This window comes from Bolinopsis microptera, chromosome 5 (genome assembly GCF_026151205.1).
Source record: "Bolinopsis microptera isolate Bmic1 chromosome 5, MBARI_Bmic_1.0, whole genome shotgun sequence".
Taxonomy (NCBI): Eukaryota; Metazoa; Ctenophora; class Tentaculata; order Lobata; family Bolinopsidae; genus Bolinopsis; species Bolinopsis microptera.
Genome location: NC_087076.1, coordinates 3453017 through 3469980, shown reverse-complemented (window position 1 = coordinate 3469980; position 16964 = coordinate 3453017). Strand labels below are relative to the sequence as shown.

At 36.6% G+C, this 16964-nt stretch overlaps 1 protein-coding gene across 1 annotated transcript; it reads right to left on the bottom strand.

Moving 5' to 3' along the window:
• Nucleotides 1-14392: 14392 nt before the first annotated feature.
• Nucleotides 14393-16240, bottom strand: LOC134815700 (deleted in malignant brain tumors 1 protein-like). The gene has a single exon (XM_063824279.1). It carries the CDS (start codon nucleotides 16224-16226, stop codon nucleotides 14646-14648), a length of 1581 nt encoding a protein of 526 aa, XP_063680349.1. The 5' UTR covers nucleotides 16227-16240; the 3' UTR covers nucleotides 14393-14645.
• Between the last annotated feature and the right edge of the window lie 724 nt (nucleotides 16241-16964).

Below are 16964 nucleotides of genomic sequence, written 5' to 3'. Positions count from 1 at the left end.
TTTTTCAATTCTTTATCATTCTGTCTTTCTAGATAATCGTAATTTTTACGAAACGATCCCTGGGGGGACTCCCAACCCACCGCTTCTGTGGGTAGTTGATTCACCTTCCACAAGCAAGAGCTTCATTGGTCTATTTGCTGTTAGTTGTCTCAGTTCAGTGGTGTAACGTTGCATGTTGCCCTCTCCCCAAAAGAACTCCCCCTCAGCTTCCCTGTTATGTCAGCAACCCTCACTAAAATTAGACAAATTAGGTGATTTTAGAGGATATGCTGGCAAAATCTTTTTAAAAATGTGTTTTTAGATTAAAAAGTGCAGTTTTGCTAGTAAAATCTAATCGAATGGCACCCCTCCCGCACAGCAAGGTCAGTGGGGCCATTCGTTAAGAAAAACAAAATTTAAATACTGGTGTGAATACTGGTTGCATGATGCTAGTAAAAGCACCGTTAGTATAGTTTAGTATGGTGCTATTATGGTCCCAGTGGAATAAATTTTAAATATGACTAGGAATCCATTTTGGGAAGAAAAAAAGGCTATATATTTTTCGGCCGCTTTGCGGCCGACTTGTCACTGGTCAGCTCTTCTCCCAGGTCAAGATTAGTTTGAAATGCTTAGCGTATCCATTAGAATAATTACCGGATGAATATGCAATTGCAAATTTTGAAATTAAATAAAAAATTTCTGAGAATTCTTTAATTTATTTGAAACGCAAGGAAATATTTTTTAAAAGAACTCTACAGGCTAGCCCACAGACATTTTCATACTATTCTTCATACTAATTCGGAAGATTGAATTCTAAGATTGGACTATCATCAGCATGATGAATGATTCGCTACTCTGAAAATGGCTTCGACCTTGTGTCGATATTTATGGCCTGACTTTGGATCTGAAGCTTGCTTCTGCCAGGTTAGATACAATATTGGATAATAAACAATGATAAACTTCGGACTTAAAGCGGGATAGGGATGTATAATGGAGGGGGTTGCACTGTACTCTAGATGATCTAGGATGTGAAACTTGCTTAAGCCTAGAACACACGAGTTCCCCTGATATAGTAGCAATGGCTAGATTCACTTCCTTCCCACTTGCACTGTTGTTGACTTGTAGCTACAATATTAAATTGATTCGTGGAAATCGGTCTCGGATGTGAAGCTTCCTTAAGCGCCAAACCCTGAGAATACTGTATTACTCGAACTTCGAGAATTTTCTAAATGAATCTAGACTAAAGGAGCCAACTTGAATCCATAAAATTTAGAATGCTACATTTTAAAATACCGCTCTATATTTACACCGTTCACCAGTTAATATGGCTGGGAGGATTGGGAGGATTCATATTAGATTGTCGATTGTTTAAGATTAACTTGATATTTTAGCGTATCAGAGCTGAAATTTTGCATGACTATTTCAAATGACTATTTTACATGACTATTTTTTCATATTCCGGGTTGTTGAGGAAGGAGGAATGGATAGCTCGCGTTTTCTGCGCGTTTTTTGGTGTCTGAATGCGCAAAAAATAGTCAAGCAATCTTATAGGTAAGAAATAGTCATGGAATCTAGGAATGCGCTCGATTCGAACTTCGAGTCGATAAAATGATGTAACATCGCGTTAGCCCTGAGAGCGACCAATTTTGATTTAATTTTAAATTAATGTGAATATTTTTTCCACAAGAATCTTTTTTTACCGGTTATCAACAAATTTTGACTAGGTGTTAAATTCCTGGACGCCTGACTATTTGCCACTGGGATTATGGTTTACAGCAACACATAACACCCACCGTTTGTTACATCTAAAGTATTGAATATCCATTCCGTCATGTGTCTGATGAAGAACTAGTAAGCATCATAAAGAATATGTCTAACAAATTCTGTGATCTTGACCCCATACCTACAAAGATTCTCATCAAGTGTCTCCCAGAACTCCTTCCTCTGATCTCATTTATAGTCAATGAATCATTAGTTAAAGGTGAGTTTCCTATAAAACTTAAGGAGGCTCTCATTCGTCCAAGTTTGAAGAAACGTGGCCTTGACGGTGAATCTCTATCTAACTATAGGCCTATTAGCAATCTCTCATTCTCGTCAAAAATCATTGAGAAGTGTGTATCTATACAGCTCACCAGTTATCTTGAGGATAACAACTTGCTTTCTAAAGTTCAGTCCCGCTATAGGAAGTTTCATAGCTGTGAAACTGCAACAACCAGAATCCATAACGACATCTTGATAACTATTGACAAGAAAACTAAAGTTGTTCTTTTACTTCTAGATTTGAGTGCTGCCTTTGATACTGTCAATCACCCAAGATTAATCAAGAAGCTAAGATCTGCTTATGGCATTACAGGCATTGCTCTTACATGGATCAGGTCCTACTTGGCTAACCGTTCATTTTGTGTCAAAGTCAAGGATTCGTCTTCCTCAGCAACTGTTCTTGAGATAGGTGTGCCACAAGGTTCAATCCTTGGCCCCTGCTATTCATATTGTACACCAAAGATCTTGAGAACATTGCAAGTATGCATGGGTGCTGTATTCATTTGTATGCTGATGACACCCAGCTGTATTTCACTCTTGATTCTGATGACCCATCACAGCTAGAGCACAATATGGAACACTGTATGTCTGATATAAAGAAATGGATGACAAACAATTTCCTTCAACTGAATTCTTCTAAGACTGAAGTCATCGTTATATCCTCTAAATTTGACTCAACAAATATTCCAGCCTCTCTACAGATTGTTAAGGATCAAGAGCCACATGTTGTTAGTGGAACTGTGAAGAGTCTTGGGCTGTATTTGGACAGTTATCTTTCAATGAGTGATCAGATTACGTCAGTGGTTCAAGCATGTAATATTCAGATCAGAAATTTGTGGTTTATTGCATCAAAACTGTCTTTTAACCTTAAGATTCAGCTTGTTCATGCTCTAGTACTCTCTAGAATTGATTATTGCAATAGCGTATATTTTGGACTGAGCTCTTATGATTTAAGTCGTTTACAGAAGGTGCAAAATTCTGCTGTAAGATTTATTTTCGGGAGAGGAAGAAAGGCACACTACTCCACTACTTAAGAAAGTTCATTTTCTACCAGTTAGATTTAGAATAGATTTTAAGATTGCCCTACTTGCCTACAAGTGTTTAAATAATATAGCTCCTCCTTACTTAAAAGAGTTGATATCTCCTAGGCAGCAAAGTTTTAAAAATGTACGTCTTGATAATGATTATTTTTACCTTAGTTTTCCGCCCTCTCCTAACTATGTAAACACAGAGAAAGCTTTTAGTCACTGTGCAGTTAAAGTATTTAATTCCTTGCCATACGACATAAGATCAGCTGAGTCAGTTACATCTTTCAAGACCAAACTTAAAACATACTTCTTTTCTCTAGCATTTGATTGATTTTGCATTTACATAGGTAAAATGAACTTGTCATGTCTAATTTTCAATTAAACTAAGCTCAGTTAATGTAAGAGCCGCTTTAGAAAGCACTGGAGTTTATCTCCAGGATTAAATTATATCGAGTTATATGATTTAGCTATAAGGCGGTTTATAAATGTTGTATTTATTTTATTATTATTTGTGTTGTGAAATTTTATAATTCGATCCAATTCAAACAGTACATTACTATGTAGATGTACTAATGCAACAGAGGTGGCTGTTGAGGGTGTATTATCAGGAAATAGTATTCGAAATAGTATTCAGAAATATCGCGTTATAACTATATAAGGCTTATTATTTTGCTCAACCAGCAGATGTGGGAACTCCCACAAAAGACCAAAACAGATCTAAAGAGACAATTAAGTAAAACAAAATTTTTTAAGTAAAACAAAATTTAAATTTTATTGCCATTACAATGAATTATGATATCATAATAAATATAAGTAGACATCCGATAATAAACTTGTTACATCCAGTACAACCCAAGATGTCAGCCGACGCGACTTACAAAAATAAAGAAAGCTAGCATGTTATGTTCATTGATCATAGTTTTTCTAACGAGCATGCTTAGCACTTAGGCTGTACGGAAATAGCTTTAATTCTACGTCATATTAAAAACTTTACATCATTTTTGAGATACAAAAATAAATTTTAAAATAAATAACTCTTTTGCTGTTTAGGCGCGGCACCGCGCTTGACCCACATGCTATACAGTGTGTAGCAACACAGCGCTGAAAACAGAAGCTGAATGAGCTTAACATATAAGCGGTGCGTGCGCCGCGCCTAAACCTAAAACCATAAACTTTAAATATTGTCAAGATATTAAACGAGTTTTGCAAAATAATATAGCATGCTGACTTCGTAGGATATTACAATTATACCAGTGCCATTTCCAAATGTGAGTCAGCGCTTAAACCAAAAGCAGCTGGCAAAAGGAGCCAGTTGCCTGCAAGAGCTTTACTAGCACCCGATTTACCACTTTTGGAGCACAAACTCAAACCTAAAACCGGCCAAGCACAAAAATATGTTATCGCCACGATTGGGTGGATTGATTCCCAGAATATTTATCAGCACGCGGCACTAATAATATATGAAGTTCATTATCGAATTTTAGATATGCCCTGGATCGTTTAACACATATATAAAAGGTTATTAAAGAATAATTAATGTTTGGTTCGTATATAAATCGATATTAATCAATTATTTAAAATAGTATTTGTGTTTGTTATTATTAACTATTGAGTTGCTTTCGATTTAAATATTAAAACACTACTACAATACATTTCACAAAACAAAACGACGGGGACACAGAAAGGAGAAGGACAACACATCACACGTAAGGAAACTGCTGCTGTTGACAAGTATCTGATTATATTAATTATGGGTCTTTTGTTCATTAAAATAAGTGTGATCATACTTCTAGAGTATATTGGGCTGACACAGTTGCTGCAAGGTTAACATTGGGGTCCAAAACCGGGAGTGTGATACCGGGAGTGTGATTAGCAAACTCGGAAAAATATACTCAAATTTGTTTATATAATTCAAAGCGTATGTTATTGCCCACGTTAAGGGGCCTGTTAATAATTAATTAAATTAATAACTATTTTAGATTTAATAATAATAATAATATAAGACTCTTTAGCGACAGTCAGTTCAAAGTTCTCAACAAAGAAAAGGTTAAAAAGGTTGTTTTACTAACTGGTACTAACTGTGTTGATCCAATTGACCTCAACACAATGAACTTCAACAGTGCCACCAATGACATGGAAGAATTTGTTCAAAAATTGTGGGCAGAATTTAATCGTGCAAAAATATATATCTTAAATATTCTGCCTAGAGCTGTCACTAGTAAGAACATCATAGTGCAGGGACTTAATCGATACTTAGAGAATATGTGTTATAAGCATGGGCACAGTGGGCTACCATGCTAGCATAGGCCTAAAATCGACTTTCTTAAATTTCTTTGAAAATAAGCTTTCCTTATTGTAAAACGCTAGCCCGATTTCATGCAAGAAACCGGAATTAAAAACTTTGCAAGATGCCAAAATGGCGTCGCGTGAAAAAATAGCATTTTTCACTGTCAAGAAATTTTGCCTTTTTTAGCCAAAAATTGCCTAATATTTATTATTTCGGGCTAAAATGCCTGATCAAGGCAGTTTTTAATAATTGAAATATAGTATAGTACTTAAGAATACTCAGCCATCTAAAAAAAACTGTGTGACTTTAACATTTTCACCTGATTTTTGACCGCGCCTTTTTTATGGCGTGTATTTTAGGCAATTTTTGGGGTATTTAACGACAGAAATCGTTGTTGGTTTGCAATAGTTCGGTATAATGCATGGTATCATCAGAAAGCTTAGACAATTCCCTATCAGATGCAATAAGAATCACTTTGGGCACTTTTGGGCAACTCTGTTTACAAAATTAAGAAACTCAAAAATTGGGTAAAATTTGCTGCATTTTTAGATAATTTATGAGCTCAATTTTGCTATTAAATTGACATATTTTAGTTATTCTCCATGTTTGTGGCATTTTTTGCATCCTAGACCAGATGCATATGGATGAAAAATCAAAATATCACAATTGTTATAGTTAAAATTGATAAAAATCCAAAAAATCGTGATTTTAAACGAAATTTTTGAAAATAACAGGAACAATTTTGGTGTTTCAGAAAATTTTGGTCATATAAATGGGCACAACTTTTGTTCTGATCAATATTTTTTCATAATTCAAAAAGATTCGAGTTCCTAAGATAGCTGTCCTTCGTTTACAGTTCATAAAAGAGCTTTAAAATTGATTAAACCTCTTAAAAAAAACTTTTCCTGGGATCAGCCTCCTATTTTTGGACTACAAGATTGCTCAAAATCGGCCCAAAAATTTTTTCTGAGACATTTTCGGCCCTGTAAATGATTGGAATCGTATTTTTGTACCCAAATTACCTTAAAAACAAAGTTAGGGGCATGTGTGGTGGTCTAAAATACCCTATGCTAGCATGACCCCCACTCACAGCCCACTGTGATGGGCTAATATACATTAACACAGAACATGAAAATAATCTCTTTACTTTAAATTATAATAGAAAGGACAAGTATTTTGGCAGGGGCCATGACAATGAGGATGTTTTAAGAAGGGCATCAATAACTGCCCTTGCTGACATAATAACAACAAAACGGCTGCGTTGGTTTGGACATGTCAGTAGAATGCCTGAAGATCGGTTGCCCAACTATTTACTTGAATGGAAACCCAAGCATGGGAAGAGATCAAGAGGCAGGCCTAGGAAGAGCTTAAATGATGTATTCATTGAGGATACTGAGCAGAGATTGGATTGTAATGGACTCACGATTGATTGTATGAGAAGATTAGCTGCAGACCGAAAGGGATGGAGAAATGTTACCCGCCGAAGTTGTATAATACAAAGTAATGACGCAGTCAACGCAGACTAATCCTTTTGGATGGAGATCTCGCCATGTAACATGTATGTAACATTTTTTTTTTTTTTTTTGGTCGAGGGCGCTCACTCTACCTCCCCGGATTAGCAAGGAGGCTACGTCCGCCTTGTGGCTAACGTCTGATGGAGCTCCTTTGGACTGCAGGCTTTGTACCTTTTGCTCTGCTTGGCTTTGGGTTCGCAGAGCCCGGTACGTCCAAAAGACATAACATAGTTATGACCCGGTGGATCGGCGATGACCCTAAGGTTATCTGCCATAATGATCCGTCATCGAGAGACTCCATAGAACCCGTCTGGAGTCAGGTGTCGAAACACCCTCCCGGAAAAGGTAGTGCGTTACTTCGAGGAACTACCACCGCATTATGCTAGCGGGCCTGCCCTGGTGATCCTCGAGGTTGTGTCGTGCTTTTAGTATTTAGGAGGATCGAGTTGAGATGATATTAAACTCGAACCCTGGTGTGATGTTCCTTTGGTTTATCTTTGGTTTCACGTATTTAACTTTTGACGTCCCCTTGTTTCAGATTGTTTTGTTATGCTGCGCGCGGCTGTCTCGCGCTCTCGTGGAGTGCTGATTTTGGTCCTTTCTATACTGGTTTGCCTTGGCGCTTTCCAGATTCTTCCTGTTGTAGAGAGCTCGCTTTGGAGTTTTAGTGATATTCCGTGGTTTAACATGGTTTTGCGGCTGGTTCAATAATGTCATTTTTCCATGACTGGATGGGTTATTTTTGTCAACTTTCCGTGGCGGAGTAGAGAGTGCCAGTCTCTGTGTTTGAACTGCTTCAATGTGATTGAGTGAGTGAGATGCTGCATTGCTAATGGCTGACTCACCAGCAGCAATGCAGGTCCAAGAAGAAAGAAGGAGAGACACTGTCCGTTTTCTGGGTGTGCCACCACCGACAGTGCTCCCACTTCTATGGGGCTGAGGGTGTTGGCTCCAAGAACCAGCCGTGAGCGTACAGTGCCTGACCCCCTCTATGGTTAACTTGAGAATAATAGGACTATGCCATTCTCCAGGCCAATCCGTTCAGTAACCAGCTGACCCAGCACCACCTCTGATGGAAGATGTGGTTCGGATTGGACTTCGCTAGGATTTGTCAGTTTTTCTGTAGACACTAATGCTCCCTCGAGGAAGGACATGAGCTCCGGCGAAATTGACCAAAAACGTGACAAGGATTCTCACCCTATCATGTATGTAACATGACAATGTGCACCTTAATAAGTTAGGAATTGCCAGGCTTGGTAAGCATCTCAAATATGTAACTCACTTGTGTTAAACTTCATTAAAATTCTATAATCCAAGGGTATCAACATGAATAATAACAGGATTACTGTTTTATCTGGTTTAAAATGTTAGATCAGCACAAATTTCTAATAACTTAACGTTTTTATATCTCTCAAGCTATATTTATCACAAACAGAAGTGAGTTACTATTTTATGCTGTTAAATTTTATGATTTAAACTGCAGTATGATTGCTGATCCGAAATCCAATTTAAATCATATGTATGACATGATTTGAAACTTAGTCTACTTGAGGAGACTGCATGTGGATTTGTTCCCCATTAGCTTTGGTTTAACCTTATTCGTACCTCAATAAACGATAATCTCTCTCTTGGTCTATGTAATATACAGGGTGGCCTTCGACTAATCTGGCAAAAACTCTCGAACTACAGGAGCTAATATTTCGCGAAAAGCTTGACATAATTGGAATTAATGAGACAAACCTTAAATCTGATATAATAGACACTAGTACACTTAACTTCCCCTGGGGGTGATGCAACGTCAATTAATGTCAGTATTCCATAAAAACCCCAAACTGACATTGACATCAATTGACATTAATTGACATTAATTGACATTAATTGACATTACTTGACATTAATTGACATTAATTGACATTAATTTGTCTTGAAATTTGAGATTATCATTATTCGATAAATATTCAAGATATTCACGTCTATGTAAGTTAGACCGGTTCAAAAAACAAAATGTCCTTGAATAATTATGAGTATGTTCTTATCTGTTGATCCTTATATTAGGTTCAAAGACCACCAAAAAAAATTTCAGCTTCCAACTCTTCCATCTTCGGTCTCCACCGGCCACGCCCATATTTTATTGGTTTCTTATACAGGTAAAATATCTAGAATCGGATTTTTTAGTATGAAGGAGTAATGTAAGCTGTTTAAGATTCGTTATTCAAATATAAATGTCATGAAGGCATTTCGTTTAATGTGGGTTTTAAGTTCTGATGATGTTGAGAACCACGCCTTTGGATGGCCACGCCCATTTAAGAAAATTAAATTTCGGAAAACCGCATTATTTTAGTTTTATTGTTTAATGATCTGAATTTTTTCACATTTCACATTTCCATATGTGATAGTAGTGAATAAATTGATGATATAAACGTTCTAAAGTGCTAAAAATATGGTAGAACTACATAATCTCTGGTCGAAAAATATCGTGTCAATTAATGTCAGTATTCCAAAATTTTGCAAAACTGACATTGACATTAATTGACATTAATTGACATTAATTGACATTAATTGACATTAATAGACATTAATTGACGTTGCATCACCCCCCTTCCCCTTAAACTTGGATTTTATAAGGTGTGATTGACCTAACGATAGAGGAAGAGGAGGGTGTGGTATATTGATCAACCAAAATGTTAACCACAAATTACTCAATTTAGATATAACCTACTCTGATATTTCTAAAATTGAAGCTATATGGATACAACTCAAGGACGCCAATCTTTACATTTGCTGCTTCTACAGATCACAAAACTTTTGTCATCTAGATACTTTCCTTGATTATATGACTGAATGTATGATGAAACTTCAAGGTAAGAAAGTAATATGGATTGGCGATGTTAATGTTAACCAAAACTCTTTATCTGATCTAGATTATAAAAAGTTAGATATAACAATGAAGCTCTTTGGAATGATACAGACTGTTACAGGAATTACTAGAGTTGCAAACTTAGATGGTAGAATAACGCAGAGCACAATAGATGTTGTAATGACTAACTGTTACTCTAATTTCATAGAGTGTAAAGTACTTGATGATAGAATAGGAGATCACCAAGCTCTTAAATGTGTTCTCGACTTTAAAGTAAATAAAGCTAGTAAGTTCCAGAAGGTCCTTATCAGAGACCACTCCTTAAACAATCTAAAAGCCTTAAGCTATTTTCTGGGATCCTGCAGTAACTACAGTAATATTCTAAGCTGTACTAATGTAGACCATGCGCTAGATGGACTTAATCATCACATCCAGGAATCGTATGATAATTACTGTCCACCTAAACAGATTAAATGTAATAGTAACTTTCTTTGTAATCCCTCTAAAGTACTGTTGGCAGAAATACGGAAGAAGAAGATGCTTTTCAGAAAGTATAAAAAGTGTTTAGGACAATTAAACAAATTCAAGTGTAAGTGTATTAATGGAATATGTAACTGCAGAAAAAGTGAACTACATAAGAAATGCTCTACTTCGTGGGATAACTATCGTCCCCAAAGAAACTATGTGACAAAATTATCCAAAGAAAACAGACGTACAAATATTGTTCAGGACCTTACTGTGAAAAGTGCAAAAAACGATTTGAAAGGTATTTGGAAAACTATCAAACATGCTTCAAACTTACCTGGAAAAATAAGTAGTTCTTCCCCAAGCAACTTAAATGTTAACGGAGTTAACCTGCATTTTGCCAAAGTTGGTACAATATTACAAGAATCAATTAAGGAAAAGGATTCAGACGACTTTCTAGAATATATGCCGCCTCCACCAGAGTGTAAACTCTCTGTATTCGAAGAGGTGACTGTTGAACAAGTAAAAGAATATATACTCAGTATACCATCAGATAAATCTATTAACGATATCATGCCTATTAAAGTATATAAGTATATTATTCCCCAAATCATCGATCCAGTAGCTCATATTATAAACCTTAGTATGAAAAGTGGAACAATGCCGTTGGCATGTAAAATTGCATCAGTCACTCCAATTCTTAAAACTGGTGACCCTAATGATCCAAATAACTACCGGCCAATATCCATACTCCCCCTACTTGGAAAATGCATAGAATATTTTGTTAACCAACAGCTCACAGAGTATGTTGAAACAAATAAACTACTTACCAACAATCAGTATGGATTTAGAAAAGATCATTCCACCACTTTTCTAATGCTTAATCTATTTGATAAAATATTTACGTCTAAGGAATCACAGAAGAAACCTGCAATTGTATTCTTAGATATTAAAAAGGCCTTTGACACAGTAAGCCATAATATTTTATTGAAAAAACTTAAGTATTATGGAGTTGATGGCTTTGTCATAAAGTGGTTCAAAAGCTACCTTGGGGACAGAAAGCAGCACACCAAAATACGTGGTAATGTAAGCACATCACTCCCTGTTAAAACAGGTGTGCCACAGGGTAGCATATTAGGACCAATTCTATTTAGTTTATTCATAAATGATCTCAGTAGAAATTGCACACAATCTACTGTTTACTTATTTGCAGATGACAGAGCACTATATTTTGATAACATTTCCCGAAGCATATATGAAAATGTAATTAAGGATATAAAAATTGTGTATGAATGGCTTAGAAACAACAAGCTGAGACTAAATGCTGCAAAATCTTCATTCATTGTATTTGATAGATATCCTAATCTGGACACGTTGTCAATCCCTCTGGATTTGGAAAAAGAATGCCTTTTTATAGAAGAAACTAAATCTCAAAAATATTTAGGTCTCATGATAGACAATTTATTGAACTTTCAAGACCATATTGATTATATGAAATCAAAAATTGCTAAAAGAATAGGGGCATTATACAGGTCGAAAAATCTTCTTCCACTGAAATATAGAAAAATGTTTGTAAATGCTCTTATGCTCCCCCAATTTGACTACCTGGATATAATATGGTCTAGGGCTGCCAAAACCAGACTTAATTCTCTTGATATATTATACAAGAAAGTAGCAAAAATTGCACTGGATGTTCATTGGCAGGAACCATCAGTAAATGTATATCGAAATATGAAGTGGTTACCCTTACACTTAAGACGACAACTCCATCTATCAACGTATATGTATAAAATTCTTAATGAGGCTGCACCATCATCATTCACCGGTAAATTTTCTTATGTATCCGGAGGATCACGTGATGCTGAGAGGTGCAACCTTTATATTCACAAATCCAGAACACACAAAACCTTTACATATTTAGGTGCAAAATGTTGGAATACAATTCCAGAGAACATAAGGACTATAGAATGTAGTGTAAATTTCTCACAATGTATGAAATCTAAATTTATGTCAGATGTAATTCAAGGAGTCTCATCCTATGAAATAAACAATAGTTTCGACTATTTCTACACTCTAGCTATGTGACAACTGAAACAATTTTTAAGGTGCTGGAGTTTTTGTCGGGTGGAAAGGCCCCCTGCGTTATATGACCTATTTTCAGAAGTATAGAACTTTAAACATCTCCTTTATTCGTTCCCATTTGTTATCATTGCCATTCTAATGTTGTTCTATACTTCTCTGTGTATAACTGTAAATAATATTACTTACGAAATTCCAAAGTGGGCATCTATGTAATTTTCAACATTAATTGTTACCTTCATGCCCACAGTTCACTGTTAAATCATATCTTATTTTACCACTCATTAATTTATTACTTATTTTGTTTTACAATTTACTTGCTATATCCTTATGTCCCTAGAAGGGTGTTCTGCTAACAGTTTTTGACTGACTTGAATGTCCTGCACAGCAGATTGAAGCTTCTTAAATTATTTTTTATTCTTATTGTATTGCTGTGTAAATTTGATTCTAATTCTAATTCTAATTCTAATTTTGCTCAAACGTATGAATGTAAGCGCACGCATGATCTTTGTGAAATCATGTTGTGAGGCATCCAATCCTTGTCTGGACGCCTCAGCCGCGCAGTATCAACACAGTTACTTGCAAATGCTACAAAGCACATCATTGTATCAACATACTGGAAATTTAAACGATCAGGACCCTTGGGCAACCACCACCTCGGCTGAGATCATACACGTGTGGTGTCCTATTTCAGTCATTTTAAAAGTTTTTGTTTGTTTTCGGCTTTCGCCTGTTACACATTACATACAGGCCCTGGCCCTGTGTGTAATGTGTAAAACATGTGGGCGTGTGTTAGTATATGCATGGTAAGTTCTAGCTTCAATGTAATATTTGAAATCCTGCCTTTATTACGTTACAATAATTTAATTAAATTAATTAGCTTTCTGCTGTGATATTGTATGCAGTCATCGGCGAATAGCCTCTATTACAGTAATAGACTAGTATAAGGCACACCTCAAAGTATTCAATTTAAGTTTTAATCATTATTATTAAAAGCCTAGAATTATTTTGTTATTGTAAGAACTGATTTTTTGATGAAAATAATCTTTCATAGATGATGATGCGATTTAAAGAGAAGGAGAACATTGACCCATCAATGGTAAGTATTTTTGTAATCCATGTGTCTTGAACAATAAACCCCAATTTAACTCAAAGTTTGGGAAAAGGAAGAGTGTGGTTTGCAATCAATCAATCAGGATTTTGTTTTAACAAATTAAGCATGTTAAATCCCATTAGAGGGATAGGAAATAGATAAATTAGGAAATCAATTTCTTGAGTAATCCTGTAAAATTTGAACATGCAATTTGAAAATTTCTGAGATTTACTGCATAGATTATAAGTACTGAGCTCAGAGCTGGTATATCAATTTAGTGATACTTATTTATATTTATTTTCAGTGCTCTACTCCAATCATAAACAAGAAGACAATGAAAAAATCTTTTTCAAGGTCAGTAGAGCTAAATGATAACCACAGAAATGGAGGATACATTTTCACTGCTGGACGCTTACTCTATTTTGTTCGATTAGTAGTTAATTATTGGCAACTAAATTCCATTCCCGTTTTATTCAGCTCATAGCAATGAATGCTAACTGATCGAATTTATTCAATAATAAGTCCATTATTTTAGGGCGCCTTTAACACCCTTGGACATCAACATAAAAGTACGACGTTCAAAGCCAGCGGAAGTGGAAGTGTTGAAAACTTTCATCAAGGACATGCACACCTCCTACAATGCCCAACTGTAAGTAAAATATTTACATTTAACCAAATTATGCTTTTTGCAGAATTTATACTGCCAGGCAACAATGATGTACCTACTCATACTTGTTGAAACAATTTTACCAGCTGCTGATTCAATGTGGTCAACCATTGACACTCTTAAAACCGGGGAAAGTTAAAAAAGCGATAGGTTTTAAAAAACAACTTGTAATTACTTTCCGAGAAATACAAATATGATGCAGCGTTTCTTCATCTAATCTGCTATCAAGTATCAATCATAAACTTTTTTTCATTAACTTCAATCTACATGTCCCTAATGAACTGTGAGATTAGGTTTTCACTTAAAATTTTACGTCTGCAACGAAAATTGTATTTTTTGTATATATTCTAATACCTCACCAAACACAAAAATACACTTAGATTGATATTATTAATTATATAATGGAGGGTTGATAGGATTTAATCAATTAACTACAAATATTCAATAGATACTCATTTCCCATTCGAAAATTCAAAACGTTAGATAAAGTACAAATTAGGGCACATACTTTTCATAAAATAACTTTTTTTCTAACACAATAATTCAAATAACTTTTGGATGAAATAATAATGATAGTCCGTAGTCCAGATAATATGTCTGTTTGGTTACATGGTGTCCGTGTTCTTGTACCCCAGTCTAAGCATGGCATGTGAGCAGGATGTCCTCTCCGTGATTGCAGTTGTGTGTGGTAGAGTAATGACATCGGCTCCAGGTTCTGGAAGTACATCTCACGTTATCCATCCTGATCGTCTTCCTTGTCTGCATAGCCCCGTACGCAAGCCCGTTCCTGTACCTGGTGGCGGACCTGAATCCCAGGGTTCTGCAGATTGCATGAGCTGCGTTCATATTGAAGTAGTCATCGCAGACAGTGCCGCCATTCCATAGCAATAGACCCTCACATCCACGTGCAGCAGTTGCTCCTCTCCAGTCCACAAGTCTGAAGCCGTGAGCATGTGAGGTGCCAGGTCTGCAGGTCAGGAAGATGTCCTCACTGTGTACACAGTTGTGGGCAGATCTGTAGGAGCAGTAGTTCCAGTAACTGGATCGGCACCTCACATCATCCATGGTAATGGCCCTGTGGCTCTGCTGGGTTCCGTATCTCAGACCGTGTCTATAACGGGCGGCAGAGGAGTAACCCATGACCCTGCAGATGGCGTGAGCAGAATTCCAGTTGAAGTAATCATCGCAGACAGTGCCGTGCTGGTAGGTGAGGAGACCTTCTCTTTGTCCAGTCACAACATGTCCTGCTCTGTTGAGCAACTTGAAGCCGGTTCCGTGGCAGGTCAGCAAGATGTCCTCACTGTGTACACAGTTGTGTCTAGTAGTCGACCTGCATGAAGCCCAGTGGTGAGAAGAACAGATCACATCGTCTAGACCAATTCTTTTGCGGCTCTGAAAGGTTCCATAGACGAGGCCATGTCTGAAACGAGTTGCACTCCTGTAGCCCATTGTCCTGCAGACCGCATTTGCAGAGTTGGTTGAGAAGCCGTCGTCACAAACAGTTCCACCATTGAACAGCAGGAGACCCTCCCTCTCGCCATTAATCCTTCGACCTCTGCGATCCACGAGAGTGAAACGAGCCTGAACTGTTCTTGCCTCAAGATCTTCTACATCAGAAACCTCACTATCAGAAGCCGGTGTGTCCTCACGTTTTTCTTCGACTGTCTTTTCTGTCTGAACATCTTCAGTTTCACGCTTTTCTTCCTTTTCCTCCTCTTCTTGGTATTCCGGATCACGCTTTTCCATTTCTTCTTCCTCTTCTTCTTGATTTTCTGGATCACGCTTTTCCATTTCTTCTTCCTCTTCTTGGTTTTCCGGATCACGCTTTTCCATTTCTTCTTCCTCTTCTTGATTTTCTGGATCACGCTCTTCCATTTCTTCTTGATTTTCTGGTTCCCGCTTTTCCATTTCTTCTTCTTCTTCGTCTTGATTGTCTGGATCGCGCTTTTCCATCTCTTCTTCCTCTTCTTCCTCTTCTTCTTGATTTTCTGGATCACGCTTTTCCATTTCTTCTTCCTCTTCTTCTTGATTTTCTGGTTCCCGTTTTGTCACGACTTCCTCTTCTTCATCGTTTGCCTCTTGAGCAACGTTAACAGCCTCATCTCGTTTTTCTATCGTCAACACTTCATTGTCTGCTTCAAATGCTTTGGCATCAGCGAGATTCCACGATAGGACTGCTAGGACAGCAAGGAGCTGAAGAAACACTGATTTCTGCATCTTTAGTCGAAGGAACTGGTAGTTGTAGAGTATTCTTCAGCTGCTTATAAAGGATGCTGTTCAATCGTAGTTACTGACCCCGATATTTCATGAGGCGATTGTAACTTTCATCATCTCGCGAGAACAAACGTTGGGCAGAATTCAAAAGCCCGTAAATTCTGCTGAAAGTGTAGTGATTTTTTTTCAAGAAAACTCACAAGAATTAAGGTATGTTATAGTATTTCAGAATGAAATCATCTCACATTTACAGTCGCAGGTTGCGAGGTTGAGTCACAGTCAAATGGTAACACGGAGCATAACTATTAATAATTAGCGTGTCTCTTGCAAATAATGCCATTCGTATATACGATACTTTGTTACGAATATATCTTAGAAAAACTTGAAAACATAAGAATTGAGATAATGTCACAGCATCTAAATCTGGAAAAATTGTCCACTGAAACATTAGAGTTTTTGACAAATCATCTCTCGTATTAATCCTATTACTCTATTACTAGAATATAATCGTAATATAGAGGCTCGGAGCGTCGTCTCTGGTCATAGATGTGATATATAATTATACTGGACACATATTATTATCATTTTAAAATGGAGACATTTCAGTGGCGTTAGTATTTTGTACGGCCAAGTCTCAAATAAACTCTAATTAAGTGATACAAATTGAACGCATATCAACTTGTGTTTCATAGCAAGGATCTGGGTATCACCAAATTAATCTTATAATGATGGCCGACAACT

Coding starts and splice junctions, on each gene's coding strand:
- LOC134815700 (XM_063824279.1), bottom strand. CDS start 16,226: ATGCAGAAATCAGTGTTTCTTCAGCTCCTTGCTGTCCTAGCAGTCCTA.